The sequence below is a fragment of the Carcharodon carcharias genome, chromosome 16 (genome assembly GCF_017639515.1).
Source record: "Carcharodon carcharias isolate sCarCar2 chromosome 16, sCarCar2.pri, whole genome shotgun sequence".
In the NCBI taxonomy this organism is placed as follows: domain Eukaryota; kingdom Metazoa; phylum Chordata; class Chondrichthyes; order Lamniformes; family Lamnidae; genus Carcharodon; species Carcharodon carcharias.
The window spans coordinates 118,636,136-118,651,557 of NC_054482.1; the positions used below are offsets into that span (position 1 = coordinate 118,636,136).

A 15,422-nucleotide genomic window follows, 5' to 3' on the forward strand; every position below is an offset into this window, starting at 1 on the left:
CTTTACAGCAAGGTTATTAACTAGCGCTTTCCGATTACATAATATTAAATCTAAAATTGCCCGATTCCTAGTTGGTTCTTCAATTTACTGCTCCAGAAACTCATCCTCCACAGCATTAGTGGTGATTTGGTTTTATCAGTCTGTGTAAATTGAATATTACTCATGTTACATGCAGCTCTAATTTTGTGATTGATACCGTGCCCAACATTATCACATTTTGGTGGCTTACAAACAACTTCCACCAATGTTTGCTGTCCCTTGCTATTTCCTAGCTCCACCCAAACTGATTCTACATCTTCACCCTTCGATCTAAGATCCTCACTCACAAATGTACTGATCTTGTCCCTTATTAACAGTGCTATCCCACCTCCTCTTCCTTTTTGCCTATCCTTCCTAAGTGATAAATATCCTTGAATATTCAGTTCCCAGTCTTGATCACTCTATAGCCTTGTCTCCATAATGGCAATTAGAACAGACACATTTACCTCAATTTGTGCCTTCAAAATCATCTACTTTGTTGCGAATGCTGCAGGCATTCAGATAGAGCGCTCCTAATTCTGTCGTTTTAACATTATTCTACATTCTGATCCTATTTGATACTTGCCTACACTTCATCTGCCTTCTAATTTTGCTATTTTTCTACTTGCTGTTACCAGTTTTGCTTCCCTCCAATCTGAGTTCCCATTCTCCTGACAAACTAGTTTAAACATTCCCTAATAGCACTAGTAAATCTCCTTGTGAGGATGTTAGTCCCAGTCCTGTTAAGGTGTAACCTGTCCATCGTGTACAGGTCCCACCTGACCCAGAACCAGTCCCAATGCCTCAGAAATCTGATGCCTTCCCCCCAAACTAATTCTCCAGCCACATGTTCAATCGCTCAATCCTCCCTTTCTTATGTTCACCAGCATGTAACACTGGGCGTAATCCTGAGATTACTGCTCTTGATTTTTAATCATGCTTTTTAATTTCCTTCCTAACTCCCTAAAATTTGCTTTCAGGACCTTATCTCTCTTCCTTCCTATGTCATTGGTACAAAGATGGACATGACCTCTGGCTGTTCACTCTCTCCCAGAAGGATGTTCTGCCGCTGCTCTGTGACATCTTTGACCCTGGCACCAGGGAGGCAACACAGCATCCTGGAATCATGTCTAGGGCTGGAGAAACACTTGTCTGCTCCCCTAACTTACAAACCCCCTATCACTATTGTCCTTCCACTTTTCTTTCTCCCTCTTGTCCAGCCGAGTCACCCGTGGTACAATGTGGGTCTTACTGCACTCCTGCGAGGAACCATTGCCCTCACCACTACCCAAAATGGAAAACTGGTTAGCAAGCGAGATCAACACAGTGGCTCCTGTACTACCTGCAAAGTTCCATTAGACACCCATTCCCTCTCTGCCCGATTGAACAAAGAAAAGTACAGAGATAAAAACAAAAAACTGCAGATGCTGGAAATCCAAAACAAAAACAGAAACAGAAATATCTGGAAAAACTCAGCAGGTATGGCAGCATCGGCAGAGAAGAGTACAGTTGACATTTCAAGTCCTCATGACCCTTCAACAGAACTAAGTCAAATTAGGAAAGGGGTGAAATATAAGCTGGTTTAAGGGGGGAGGGAGTTTGTTGGGACAAACAGCCAGTGATAGGAGGAGATAACCAAAAGCTGTCACAGACAAAAGAACAAAGAGGTGTTGAAGGTGGTGATATTATCTAAAGGAATGTGCTAATTAAGTGTCTAAGATAGGACAGATAAGGTACAGATAGCTCCCCCACAAGAGCTATCTGTTTTTGTTTTTGTGTGGGGGGTAGGATTAGTAAGTTAGTGGATGACACAAAGATTGGCCGGGTGGTTAACAGTGAGGTTGAGTGTCTTGGGCTACAAGAAGATATAGACGGGATGGTCAAATGGGTAGATAAGTGGCAGATGGAATTTAACCCTGAAAAGTGTGAGGTGATACACTTTGACAAGGAAGTATTCAATGAACGGCATGACCCTAGGAAGTTCTGAGGAACAAAGGGACCTTGGCGTGTGTGTCCATAGATCTCTGAAGGCAGAGGGGCATGTAGTGGGGTGGTGAAAAAGACATATGGGACACTTGCCTTTATCAATCGAGGCATAGAGTACAAAAGTAGGGAGGTCATGTTGGAGTTGTATAGAATCTTGGTGAGGCCACAGCTGGAGTACTGTATACAGTTCTGGTCACTACAATATAGGAAGGATGTGATTGCACTGGAGGGGGTGCAGAGGAGATTCACCAGGATGTTGCCTGGGATGAAACATTTAAGTTGTGAAGAGAGGTTGGATAAACTTGGGTTGTTTTCTTGGCAGAGAAGACTGAGGGGCGACCTGATCTAACAGGTATACTGTTTTGGATACTATTGGGGGGGATGGCCTATCAGGGGAACCCAACAGCAGTAGCACCACGGCTGGCTCTGTTGTTCAGCAGGGGGCGGTCAAAGCACAGAAGAAAAATTGTCATTGGGGACTCTATAGTCAGGGGCTTAGATAGGCACTTCTGTGGTCATGAAAGAGACACCAGGATGGTATGTTGCCTTCCTGGTGCCAGGATGTCTCTGATCGGGTACAGGACATTCTGAAGGGAGGGAGAACAGCCAGAGGTCGTGGTACACATTGGTACTAACGACATAGGCAGGAAGAGTGACGAGGTCCTGCAGCGGGAGTTCAGGGAGTTAGGTAGAAAGTTACAAAATAGGATCTCTAGGGTTGTAATCTCAGGATTATTCCCTGTGCCACGTGCCAGTGAGGCTAGAAATAGAAAGATAGTGCAGCTAAACACGTGGCTGAACAGATGGTGTAGGAGGGAGGGTTTCCGATATCTGGATCAGTGGGATCTCTTCTGGGGCAGGTGGGACCTGTACAAGAAGGACGGGTTGCATCTAAACTGGAGGGGCACCAATATCCTGAGCTCCTATCTGAGCCCCTGACTATAGAGTCCCCTATGACAATTGCTCTTCTGTGCTTTGACCCCCCCCTGCTGAACAAACAGAGACAGCCATGGTGCCACTGCTCTGGCTATTGCTGTTGTTTTCCCCTGATAGGCCATCCCCCCCAACAGTATCCAAAATGATATACCTGTTAGAGAGGGGGACAGCCACAGGGGATTTCTGCACTGACTGCCTGCCCTTTCTAGCGGTCACCTAGCTATCTGCCTGTACCTGGGTGTGACCACATCTTCAAAACTCCTGTCAATGATGCTTTCCGCGACCTGAATGCTCCTAAGTGCATCCAACTGCTGCTCCAACCGATCCATGCGGTCTGTGAGGAGCTGCAATTGGGTACACTTCCTGCAGATGTAGTTGTCCGGGACACTTGAAGCATCACAGATTTCCCACATCCCACAGGTGAAGCACTTCACCCCCGCAACTGCCATTTCTAGAACTATTTAATAAATTAATTTAAATCTAATAACTGCTTTTTGACTCTTTATTAACTATACGTTCCCTAGGGCTAGATTTCTACTACAGATGCTAAATTCTAATAACAGTAATCCCCTGATTCTGCTCTAGATACCCTCTACTTATTAATTAAGTGATTGATTTATTTGGTTTAATTAGCTTAATAATGTTTTAGTTTCAAATTCAGTGTAGATTCTCTACAAGCCAATCAGGTCACAGATTTACCGTGACACACTTTAAAATTTTGTTTTAAAGACCCGAGGTCCACGAATCCCCGAGGTAAGGTTTTTATTCTCACCTCTCTGGAACTCCACCCTCCAACTCTGCTCCCTGGAACTCTCCTCGCGCTCTTTTATCCTGTGTCTCCGCCGCTCTCCTTGCGCTCTTTTATCTTGAGTCTCCGCCGCTCTCCTCGCGCTTTTATCCTGTCCCTCACGCTCTTTTATCCTAACCTGCAGTGTGACCTCCTCCCTAAACGTGATATCCGCAAAGCCCTCAACCACAGTGGCTCCATCCCTTGCTTGAGTTCCGAAACTCAGAGCTCAAGCTTCTTCAGCTGGTGACATGTCCTGCAAATGTGTTTGTCTAGGACACATGGTGTGTTTGTGACTTCCCACATGCAACATGATGCACATTCCACTGAGCCAAGCTACCCTACCATACCTTAACTTCACAAACTCTTCATCATAGGTAGAATAAGGAGGATAACTTACCAGTTACTCACTAATCAACTTCTTCCCTTATACCGAAATGAGAACCAAATACTGGAGGCTGAAAGGGGTAGAAAAAGGAGAACCCACTCACCAAACTCCCAGCAGTTCACTCTGTGAGGTTACACTTGGCCCTGGAGTAACCAACTCCCACTGTCTAAGTGCTCCACATTGCTGCATTGCTCCTAACCCTTGAGAATGTTCTGTCTAAGAGGCAACCTGGTTTTATTCTTATACCATAAAACAACTTTGGCCCATGCCTCAGTAACACATAGGTACATAAATACATAGATTGCACATTTAGCTGAGGCCACATTTTTAGGTGTTTAACCAGCTCATAAGGTTTTCAGCCTTTGTCTCCATGCCACAAGGGTAAATGCTTGAGCAAACTGTTCACCTTGTTTCCTAGACATGGATGTCTTTGTTCTAAATCCATACATTTCTAAACTGTCTCTTGTTTATAATGTGAGGCAGGGTTAAGGATTCCATTTCTCTCACATTTGCTCTACCAGTAAAACTGCTTAAAAGAAAGGAATGCTGGAATAGCTTGACTTTTTAAATCTCCTGAAAACATTTGAACACCCTCTAATCCCTTCTAAAAACTTTCTTTGCTCACCTTATTTTCTTTTTCATTTCTCTATTTCCTTTACCGATTCTCTTCAATCTGTTTCCCTCTGGTTACCGACCCTCCTGCCACTAGAAACAGTTTTTCCTTATTTACTCTATCAAAACTGTTCATGACTTTGAAAGCTTCTATTAAATCTCCCCTTAACCTTCTCTGCTCTAAGGAGAACAATCCCAGCCTCTCCAGTCTCTCTATGTAATTAAAGTCCCTCATCCCCCGCAGCATCCTGGTTAATCTCCCCTTTAACCTTCTCTGTTTTATGGGGAATGACCCCCAGGTTCCTTGGTCACTCTGATTAACAATGAGAAGGGTGATGGGAAGAATTGAAACAATAGATACTAATGGCTACCTGAACACCCCCAAATCCACTGGGGGCCAAGTAACGCTCACACTCATCTGCGATATCCGTCCAGCGCCACTCAAATAAATGGACAATGGATGTTCGGCCGGGCACCATGTGTGGGTTGTACTGTGCGAAACACCCTCCAAGAAATGCCAGCAGAACCAGAACCTTCATCTTCATTGCAGAGTTGGCTGGATGAGCTCAGAAGCTCATAATTTATACTTCTTGTGATATTTGAACAAATAATTAATAATGGTAATCAGAATTTTCCATGTAACAGAAAAACGAACACTTATAAACAAAATGGCATTGATAAAGGGTGAGTACAGCTGGACAATGACAAAGACTGTCCCACTCTGGTTTACCTTGAATCCCAGCCCAATCGCTGAGCATTAATGATTAATCAACAAAGTAGAATTTTAGATCAACAAATCGCACTTAACTAAGCTGCACTTTGGTTTGCAAAGAAATACACAGAATGTAAGGCACAGAAACAAGCCATTCAACCCAAATGATCCATGCTGGTATTTATGGTCCACACGAGCCCCTTCCCAGTCCTCCTTCATCTTATCCCATCAGCATATATTTCTGTTCCTTTCTTCCTCATGTGTTTATCCAGTTTCCCATTCTATATTATTCACCTCAATCATTTGTGAGTTCCACATTCTCACCATTGTCTGAATAAAGAAGTTTCTCCTGAATTCCCTTTTGGATTTATTAGTGACTATCTTGTATTCATGAACCCTAGTTCTGGTCCTGCCCACAGGTGGAAACAACACCCTTATTTGTTTTTTTATATTCATTTACAGGATATGGGCATTGCTGGCTGGGGTTAGCATTTAATGCCCAAACAATTCCCCTTGAGAAGGTGGTGGTGAGCTGCCTCCCTAAACCACTGTAGTCCACGTGGTGTAGGTACACCCACAGTGCTGTTCGGGAGGGAGTTCCAGGATTTTGGCACAGCGACAGTGAAGGAACAGAGATATATTTCCAAGTCAGGATGGTGAGTGACTTGGAGGGGAACTTCCAGGTGGTGGTATTCCCATTTATCTGCTGCCCTTGTCCTTCTAAATGGTAGCAGTCGTGGGATTGGAAGGTGCTGCCAAAGGAGCCTTGGTGAGTTCTTGCAGTGCATCTTGTAGATGGTACACACTGCTGCCATTATTTGTTTGTGGTGGAGGGAGTGAATGTATGTTTGTGGATGGGGTACCAATCAAGTAGGCTGCTTTCCCCTGGATGTTGCCCAGCTTCTTGAGTGTTGTTGGAGCTGCACTCATTCCATCACACTCCTGACTTGTGCCTTATAGATAGTGGACAGGTTTTGGGGAGTTAGGAGATGAGTTACTCACCTCAGGATTCCTAGACTCTGACCTCTTGTAGCCACATTATTTATATGGCTAGTCCAGTTCAGTTTTTGGTCAATGGTACCCCCAGGGTGTTGATAGTGGGGGATTCAATGATGGTAATGCCATTGAATGTCAAGGGTGATGGGTAGATTCTCTCTTCTTGGAGATGGTCATTGCCTGGCACTTGTGTTGCGCAAATGTTATTTGCCATTTGTCAGCCCAAGCCTGGATATTGTCCAGGTCTTGCTGCATTTGGACATGGACTGCTTCAGTATCTGAGGAGTCGCGAATGGTGTTGAATATTGTGCAATCAGCAGTGAACATGCCCACTTCTGACCTTATAATGGAAGGAAGGAAGGTCATTGCTAAAGCAGCTGAAGATGGTTGGGCCTTGGACACTACCCTGAGGAACTCCTGCATTGATGTCCTGGAACTGAGATGATTGACCTCCAACAACCACAACCATCTTCCTTTGTGCTAGGTATGACTCCAACCAACAGAGTTTCCCCTCTGATTCCCATTGACTCTAGTTTTGCTAGGGCTCCTTGGTGCCACATTTGGTCAAATACTGCCTTGATGTCAAGGGCAGTCACTCTCACCTCACCTCTGGAGTTCAGCTCTTTTGTCCATGTTGACCAAGGCAGTCATCAGGTCAAGAGTTGACTGACCCTAGTCGAACTCAAACTGAGCAACAATGAGCAGGTTATTGCTAAGCAAGTGCCGCTTGATAGCGCTGTTGATGACCCCTTCCATCACTTTACTGATGATCAAAGGTAGACTGATGGGGCGGTAGTTGGCCAGGTTGGATCTGTTATGCTTTTTGTGTACAGGACATACCTGGGCAATTTTCCACATTGCTGGGTTGATGCCAGTGTTGTATCTGTACTGGAAGTTTGGCTTGAGGGGCAGCAAATTCTGGAGCACAAGTCTTCAGTGGTATTGCTGGAATATTATCAGGGTCCATAGTCCTTGCAGTATCCAGTGCCTTCAGCTGTTTCTTGATATCATGTGGAGTAAATCGAATTGGCTGAAGACTGGCATCTTGTGATGCTGAGGACCTCTGGAGGAGGCCGAGGTGGATCATCCACTCGGCACTTCTGGCTGTAGATTGTTGCGAGTGCTTCAGCCTTATCTTTTGCATGATGTGCTGGGTTCCCCCATCATTGAGGGTGCAGATATTTGTGGAGCCTCCTCCTCAGTGAGTTGTTTAATTGTCCATCACCATTCACGACTGGACGTGACAGGACCGCAGAGCTTAGATCTGATCCATTGGCTGTGGAATCGCTTAGCTCTGTATCAATTGCTGTTTATGTTATTTGGCATGCAAGTAGTCCTTTGTTGTACCTTCACCAGGCTGACACCTCATTTTTAGGTATGCCTGGTGCTGCTCTTGGCATGTCCTCCTGTACTCTTCATTGAACCAGGGTTGATTCCCCAACTTGCTGGTAATGGTAGAGTGGGGGATATGCTGGGCCATGAGGTTACAGATTGCGGTTGAGTACAATTCTGCTGCTGCTGATGGCGCACAGCTCCTCATGGATGCCCAGTCTTGAGTTGCTAGATCTGTTCAAAATCTATCCCATTTAGCAAGGTGGTAGTGCCACACAACACGATGGAGGGTATCCTCAATGTGAAGACTGGATTTTGGCTCCACAATGACTGTGCGGTGGTCATTCTTACCGATACTGTCATGGATAGATACATATGCGGCAGGCAGGTTGGTGAGAATGAGGTCAAGTGTTTTTCCCTCTTGTTGGTTCCCTCGCCACCTGCCATAGAGCCAGTCTAGCAGCTGTGCCCATTAGGACTCAGCCAGCTTGGTCTGTGGTGGTGCTACTGAGCCACTCTTGGTGATGGACATTGAAGACCCCACCCAGAGTACATTCTGCGTCCTTGCCACCTCCAAATGGTGGTCAACATGGAGGAGCACTGATTCATCAGCTGAGGAGGAGTGGATGGTGCAGTAAGTGGTAATCAGTTTTGACTCGATACCATGAGACTTCAAGGGGGCCAGAGTCGATGTTGAGCACTCCCAGGGCAACTCTTTCCCGACTCTGTCGCCACCTCTGCTGGGTCTGTCATGCCCATGGGACAGGACATACCCGGAGATGGGGGTGTCTGGGACATTATCAAGATAGGATTCCATGAGTATGAGTACGTCAGCCTTTTGATTGACTATTCTATGAGACAGCTCTCCAGATTTTGACACAAGCCCCCAGATGTTAGTAAGGAGGATTTAACCTTTCATAATTTTAAAGATCTTTCATTGGTTATCCCTCAGCCTTCTCTTTCCCAAAGAATCTCACAGCCCATTCATCTTCTCTCAAAACTTATAACCGCTCAGTACTGGTATCTTTGGACATCATATTCGCACCTTCTCTAGGACCTCTTTACCCTCTGTCTGGTCCAACCAAAGTCTGATACAAGTTTAACATAATTTTTCTTTTTAAATTCTATCCTTCTAGAAATTAACCCCATTAAAAAAATGATTTTATTAACTTGTGTTGCTAATTTTAGTGAATTGTATCTCTGGGTCCCTTTTTAGCTGACAGAATAAAACCACCATGCAAATAACTTGGTCAGTATGACCTGTGACATTTCACCTCTCAGACGGAATCAAAAATTATTTTCATTGGAACAATGGATCATCCACCTCACTGGAACTCGCCTCCACCATGGGAGTGCAGCAGTGTCTGGGCCATTTAAAAAATTTCAATCGAGTTTCCTGTTCGACTCTCTCCTGTTAAGACTCTTTCCCAGATACATAACTGTATTGACTCCAATCCAGGATTTATGGAAAGACGAATATGGGACAGAGAACTGGAGAGCAGCTAATGTTAAAACACCAAACCCATGACCACTACCACCTATAATGATAAGGGCAGCAGATAAATGGGAACACCGCCACCTGGAAGTTCCCCTCCAAGTCACTCACCATCCTGACTTGGAAATATATCGCCGTTCCTTCACTGTTGCTAGGTCAAAATCCTGGAACTCCCTCCCTAACAGCACGGTGGGTGTACCTACACCACATGGACTGCAGTGGTTCAAGAAGGCAGCTCACCACCACCTTCTCAAGGGCAGTTAGGGATGGGCAATAAATGCTGGCCTAGTCAGCGAAGCCCACATCCTGTGAATGAGTAAAAAGAAACATTTTTATGAATTGAAGCAGAGTTAGTGACATAACAAGGAGTAGGCCATTGGGCCCCTTGAGCCGTCTCTGCCATTTAATAAGATGTCTGATCTGATCATGGCATCAACTCCACTTTCCTGTCTGTTCCTTATAATGCTTGACTCCCCTATGCAGTTATCTTAACATCTAAGCTGGGGAAAACATTAGTCATCAAGTAAGACTGAAATAGCCCTGTATCTGGATAAAGAAAAGTGTTAACCGGCAGAGATTTCAAAAGCTATAAATGTGTTTGATAAACATATGGAATTCTTTGAAGAGGTAACAGAGATGTTGGATGGAAGAAGTCTGTACATGGACTTTAGCAAAGTATTTGACAAAGTACCACACGGCAGATTACTGGAGAATATTAAAGAATGTAGTGTTAGATAAGATAGAACACTTGCTTAAACGTTAGTTAGATTGGAAGAGAGAGATTAGCAGTTAAGGGTAGATGTTCAGACTGATTAAAATTTGGTAGTGATGTGTCAATGATTTGAGTTATAGATCCTGAGGGAGCAGTGTCAAAGTTTAGAAGGCCAAAGGAAGAGGCGAAGGGAATAAATGAGCAAATGGGGGAAATGGGTGTTGTGCGTTGATATTTATGCTTCACATGAGCAGTGGTGTTAATCCTATGTGCCTGCTGGAGCTGAACTGGGCTCGTTCAGAAAGGAGCGCTGTGAGGACAGGGATGGGCCACAGAGAGATGAGGAGGAGCAAAGAACAGTTGACCATTATAAAAGGCTGAGAGTGGACAAGAAGGGATAGCTTGCTATAGCACCATTTTGGAATAGGAGGCGGCCATTCAATCCCATTTTGCTATTCAATTAGATCATGGCTGATCTGCATTTTAAATCCATCTACCTTAGCCTGGTTATAACAGTCAAAAAGAAAATTCACTGGTTGTAGAGCACTTTGATACATCCTCAGTTGTGAAAGGTGTTATTAAAATGCAAATTCTTTCTTTCATAAGAGAGACTGTCTTGAGGGACAGATGTTTATAGAACCAGAAACTTCCTGATAAAGACTGATACATCCGAGATCAGGTGGAAATAGTGTAGGTAGAAAGGTATCGGAATGGTGAAACCGTAATCAAAGGTGGGAGAGAGATCTGCGATGTTTTGAGCTGAATGGACTGTAAACTTGCTGTGAATGAATCCAGGTGTTAGCTGTAATTTGGCTTCAAATGTTTTAAACTCATTATCAATAAAAGCATACGGCAGTAGTCATTGTCTCAATAAGATTACAAAATGCTCATTCCCAGCAGCACACAGAGCTCTAAACAAGATCAGAGAACATTCTGTCTTTCTGTTCATGCTAACGAGGATGATTCTAGGACTGAGATAGTTAAAGAAAGAAACCAGTTTATAAGCTAGGCTTGTATGCCCTCGTTTATAGATGACCAAGGAATTATATAATTGAGGAGTTTACGATGATTAAAGGATGTAATACAGTCAATGTAGAAAAACTATTTCCTTGGGGCTAGGTGGGAGGCGGAGTCCAGGTCACTGGGGCAGAATCAGGCCTTTCAGGGGTGATGTCAAGAAGCACCTAGAACACTGTCCCCAAAACGCTGTTGAGACTGAGGTCAAGTGAAGATTTCAAAATTGAGCTGAGTGGAATTTGGCTGGGTAAGAGTATCAATGGTTCTAGAACCAAGACAAGCAGATGGACTTACAGATCAGCCATGATCCAACTGAGTGGCAGAGTGGAAGGGTTCAATGACCTCCTCTTGATCTGAGGGAACCACAAAGTTTTCTCCTACTGGGTTAAGAGGTTGGCACAGTGGGACTGGAAGCAGGTGGGCAAATGAGGATAGTGAGGCCAAGTGATAGAACTGTGAGGAGGCAGACGCCTCATGTCATGCTGAGTCTAGGAAATAACTATAGGTGGTGTGGAACAATGTGTGTACAGGTTGAGCTGAGAAATCAGGTGTAATCGATTAGGATGGACTGCTGCTTGGCTGAGAGATTGAACAGGGAGAGCAGGCAGAAGACTTTGCTGAAGACATTACCTTGGGAATTAGGAGGATGGTAGGTGGAAGACTTCAGGAGAATGGGAGCAGAGGAGAAGTGAGGGTTATCTAAATGAGAAGCAGGGAAGATAGGCTGAGTCTAGGCCAGGAGATGGGGAGCCATGGTTTGGGAGGTACTGGGAGACAGGTGACTCTGGAAATCGAATTCTCTAATCAAAAAGATCAGATAAGACATGGATGCAAAGCAAAAACAAAATCAAGGTGAATAAAAATAACCCAACTCTGTAACAGCAACTTTTATTTTTATTGTACACATTCATTGAGGGCAAGCAGTGAGAAATCAGTGATTGACTGTAGTCATTGACATTTCAAAAGTACAAAACAAAACAGTATCCCAAATACAATGCCCTTTAAAAACAGAACGAGGATTTCCATGCAGCGCCTGTAGTCGTCTCATGGCTGAGACTGTTCCAAGTTAACCATAATCAGACACTCCACCAGAGCTCAAACTGCACCACTGGAGGCACCGACAAACACCATACACATCATTCACCCTCATTGTGGATCTCATTCAGCCCTCAAGCTTGAACATCCCTGAACAGGATGGCGGTGGACGCCAGAAACACAAGTCAAATACTGAGACATTCTTGGGAGAAGAGAGTTTTCCATTCAGCCTGTACACAAATTCACAAGGATAGTGCCAGAACAGAAAATTTATCAGGAAAGGCTGGACAACTGTTCTCTAGGAAACAGAAGGCTCGGTGGGACCTGTTAGATGACTTTAAGATTCTGAAAGAGCATGATACAGGAGTTGTGGAGAAGATATTTTCACTTGTGGGGGAGGCCAGAACACAGGGCCAAAAATATAAGATAGTCATTAATAAATCCAATGGGGAATTCAGAATATGGTGATAGATTGAGATGAAGAGGGGTGGGAGGAGGCTTATGTGGAGCAGAAACACCGGCGAGGTCAGGCACGAATAAGTGAGGGAGAGCTCAATGTCCCACCCCCGTTCTGCTGTTACAGCAAATTGAGATTTTAATGCCTGTACCTGATATTTGCTGGCAGGTGGATTCTCCAAGCCCAAGCTGATTGGCTGGCGCATGGTTATGTTTGTCCTTAATTCTGGGGAAGTAGGACAGAGTAAAGGAAGGATAGTCACGGTACGATCGCTGGTCTCTTGTCCCCTCAGTGCGGCCTCCTGGCGTAGTCTCATTAGTTCAAAGGGGTTGGAGAGAAACTCCAACCAAACCCCACCCCGCCAACCCCTGCATGATTAGTTGGGATTTAACCTGGTTTTCTACCTCTCCCAGGAGAGGATATGGTGGGTGGGGAGTATCTGAAATGTGAGGCATTGGACATTAGGACTGGACGACCAGGGTCAATTCTTGATTGACATTTCTGCAAGATCTGATTGCGCCAGTCAACACTTATGTTCCTCTGAATTGTAAAAAGAAAATTCCAAAGGCAATTGGACTTGCCACTGTGTTTTTGATCCAAAAGGAATTTAATTATCTTTGAAAATTATTTCCTATTTTTTCTTGAATTATCACTGGGAGAAACGATTTGCTGTTTGATCTGTACGATTTTTGGCATCATTGCAGCTTTCACGGGTTCCTGATGCAAAAGGTTGCACATCATGCTCCAAGCAGGAAGAATTGAGGCTACGTATTTTTAGTGCATGTGCGATGTCTTGATGCGGTGAATTGCTTACAAGGCACAGCAGCAAAATAATTTTTAAAAAGCTATCATTACTCAGCTGAAGATCAGAACTGAGTTATTATTCTTTCACTAAAAAAAAATCGAAAACCCCAATTGCACCTCATTTCCCAACCCATTCTGTGACTGAACGCAGGAACACCAATGCTGCCTTTTACATTGCATAACAGTACTTTGTTTATATATAAAGGATACATTATAAAGGATACACTGAATTATCATTCCCCCAAACTGATGAGCTGGGCTTTTACTGTGCACAGTGTGAACTGTAACCAAGAGAAAAACACATAAACTAGCCTCAGAAGCTTGCTCTATGAGTCACACCAGCGTGAAACGCTACGTTAATGAGCACAGCAAGAAACCCACCATATGACCCTCCGGTCCTCATTTTCCTCGGCCTCTCTTGTTCTCTGCTGAATCTTGCTTCGGCCGTGCAGAGCGGGCAAATTGCTGTAAAGTCGCTAAGGACCAACATTAGGTAAAATTGGAGAGATATCAATGATAACAACTTGTATTTAAGAACATAAGAAATGGGAGTAAGAGTAGACCATTCAGCCCATCGAGTCTGCTCTGCCATTCAATGCGATCATGACTGGTCTTCTACCTCAACTCCACTTTCTTGCCTGCTCCCTATATCCCTTGACCCCCCAATAGACAAAAAAATCTCTCTATCCCAGCCTTAAAAATATTCAATGATGGCGCAGAGAGTTCGAAAGATTCATAACCCTTTGAGTGAAGAAATTTCTCATCTCAATCCTAAACGATCAGCCCCTTATCCTGAGACTGAGCCCCCATGTTCTAGATTCCCCAGCTAGAGGAAAAATTCCTCCCGGTGTCTACCTTGTCAAGTCCCTTCAGAATCTCATTTGTTTCAATGAGATCGCCTTCTGAACTCCAGAAAATATAGACCTGATTTACTCAGCCCCACGTCCCAGGAACCAATCTAGTGAACTTTCGCTGTACTGCCTCCAATGCAAATATATCCTTCCTTAAATATGGAGACCAAAACTGCACATATTATTTCAGGTGTTATCGCACCAAAGTCCTGTCCAATTATTGCAAGACTTCCTTATCTTTGTACTCCAATCCACTTTGCAATGAAGTCCAACATGCCATTTGCCTTCCTCATTGCTTGTTGTACTTGCATGCTAACGTCCTGTGTTCCTTGTACAAATACACATAAATTCATCTGAATAAGTTTCACGCCTTTTAAAAAATATTCTGCTTTTCTATTCTTGCTACCTTTAACATAGGCACTATACAGGAGCATAAGTCAGACAAAAATCTGACACTGAGCTACATGAGGCGATATTAGAACAGGTGGCCAAAAGATTGGTTAAAGAAGGAGGTTTTAAGGAGCATCTTAAAGGAGGAGAGAGACGTACAGAGAGGGAGAGGTTTAGGGAAGGAGTTCAAGAACTTAGGGCCTAGGCAGCTGAAGACATGATCACCAATGGTGGAGTGATTAAAATGTGTGAATGCACATGAGACCAGATTCAGAGGAGCGCAGTTATCTTAGAGAGTTGTGGAGCTGAAGGAAATTAGAGATAGGGAGGGGAGAGGTTATGGAAGGATCTGAAAACAAGGATGAGAACTTTGAAAGTATAGAGAAAGCCTCTACATAGAATCTAAAGCAATTTACTCAAAGAAAGGTACTTGTTAAACATGCTGCTCTTAAAGTTTAAACCGGATATGAGCCATGCACAAGTTATTCTTTGGAAAGATTACTTTTGACCACCAGATATATATCCCAGAATATCTTGCTTCCAGGCTGCTGCTGGTATTTACAAGGTGTTAGCTAGCAGTAATGGAAACAGCTATAAAAATTTCACCCTGGAAGAGGAATGTGTGTGAATAGGCCAAAATGCCCAAGTTCAGAGATCCAATTCAGCAGCTGAAATGACCAGTTATTCAACTGAGATCGCCAATAGCTAAATTTCCCTAGGTCATAGAAGTCTGCAGAAATAACTAACATTTGGTTAATATCAGAAATATGGAATCCCACTTTAGACAGCACGATGAAAAATAGATTGAGTGATTGCACAGGTGAAGATCTTCATACAGTCTAGAAGCATCGCTCTGTGCTATCAGTCACTTGCCATTTTAATTCTCAGTCTCAC

At 44.0% G+C, this 15,422-nt stretch overlaps 2 protein-coding genes across 5 annotated transcripts in view; both read right to left on the minus strand.

The window, feature by feature from the left end:
• The window catches only part of LOC121288897 (pancreatic alpha-amylase-like), a 37,548-nt gene extending 24,038 nt beyond the window's left edge, over positions 1–13,510 (minus strand). The window contains exons 1-2 of one of the 3 annotated variants that reach the window (XM_041207732.1): positions 12,635–13,510; positions 5,099–5,313 (exon numbers count right to left, since the gene is read on the minus strand). In XM_041207732.1, coding sequence (XP_041063666.1) covers positions 5,099–5,272 — 174 coding nt within the window. In that variant the 5' untranslated portion in view covers positions 5,273–5,313; positions 12,635–13,510. Of the gene's footprint in view, positions 1–5,098; positions 5,317–12,634 lie in introns of those variants that run through there. The other 2 variants (XM_041207731.1, XM_041207733.1) reach the window with 2 other exon arrangements.
• Positions 11,868–15,422, minus strand: part of rnpc3 (RNA-binding region (RNP1, RRM) containing 3) — a 55,692-nt gene continuing 52,137 nt past the window's right edge. For both annotated transcript variants that reach the window (XM_041207734.1, XM_041207735.1), the window contains exons 15-16: positions 13,669–13,752; positions 11,868–13,568 (exon numbers count right to left, since the gene is read on the minus strand). In XM_041207734.1, the coding sequence (XP_041063668.1) occupies positions 13,687–13,752 (66 nt within the window). In that variant the 3' untranslated portion in view covers positions 11,868–13,568; positions 13,669–13,686. The remainder of the gene's footprint in view (positions 13,569–13,668; positions 13,753–15,422) is intronic.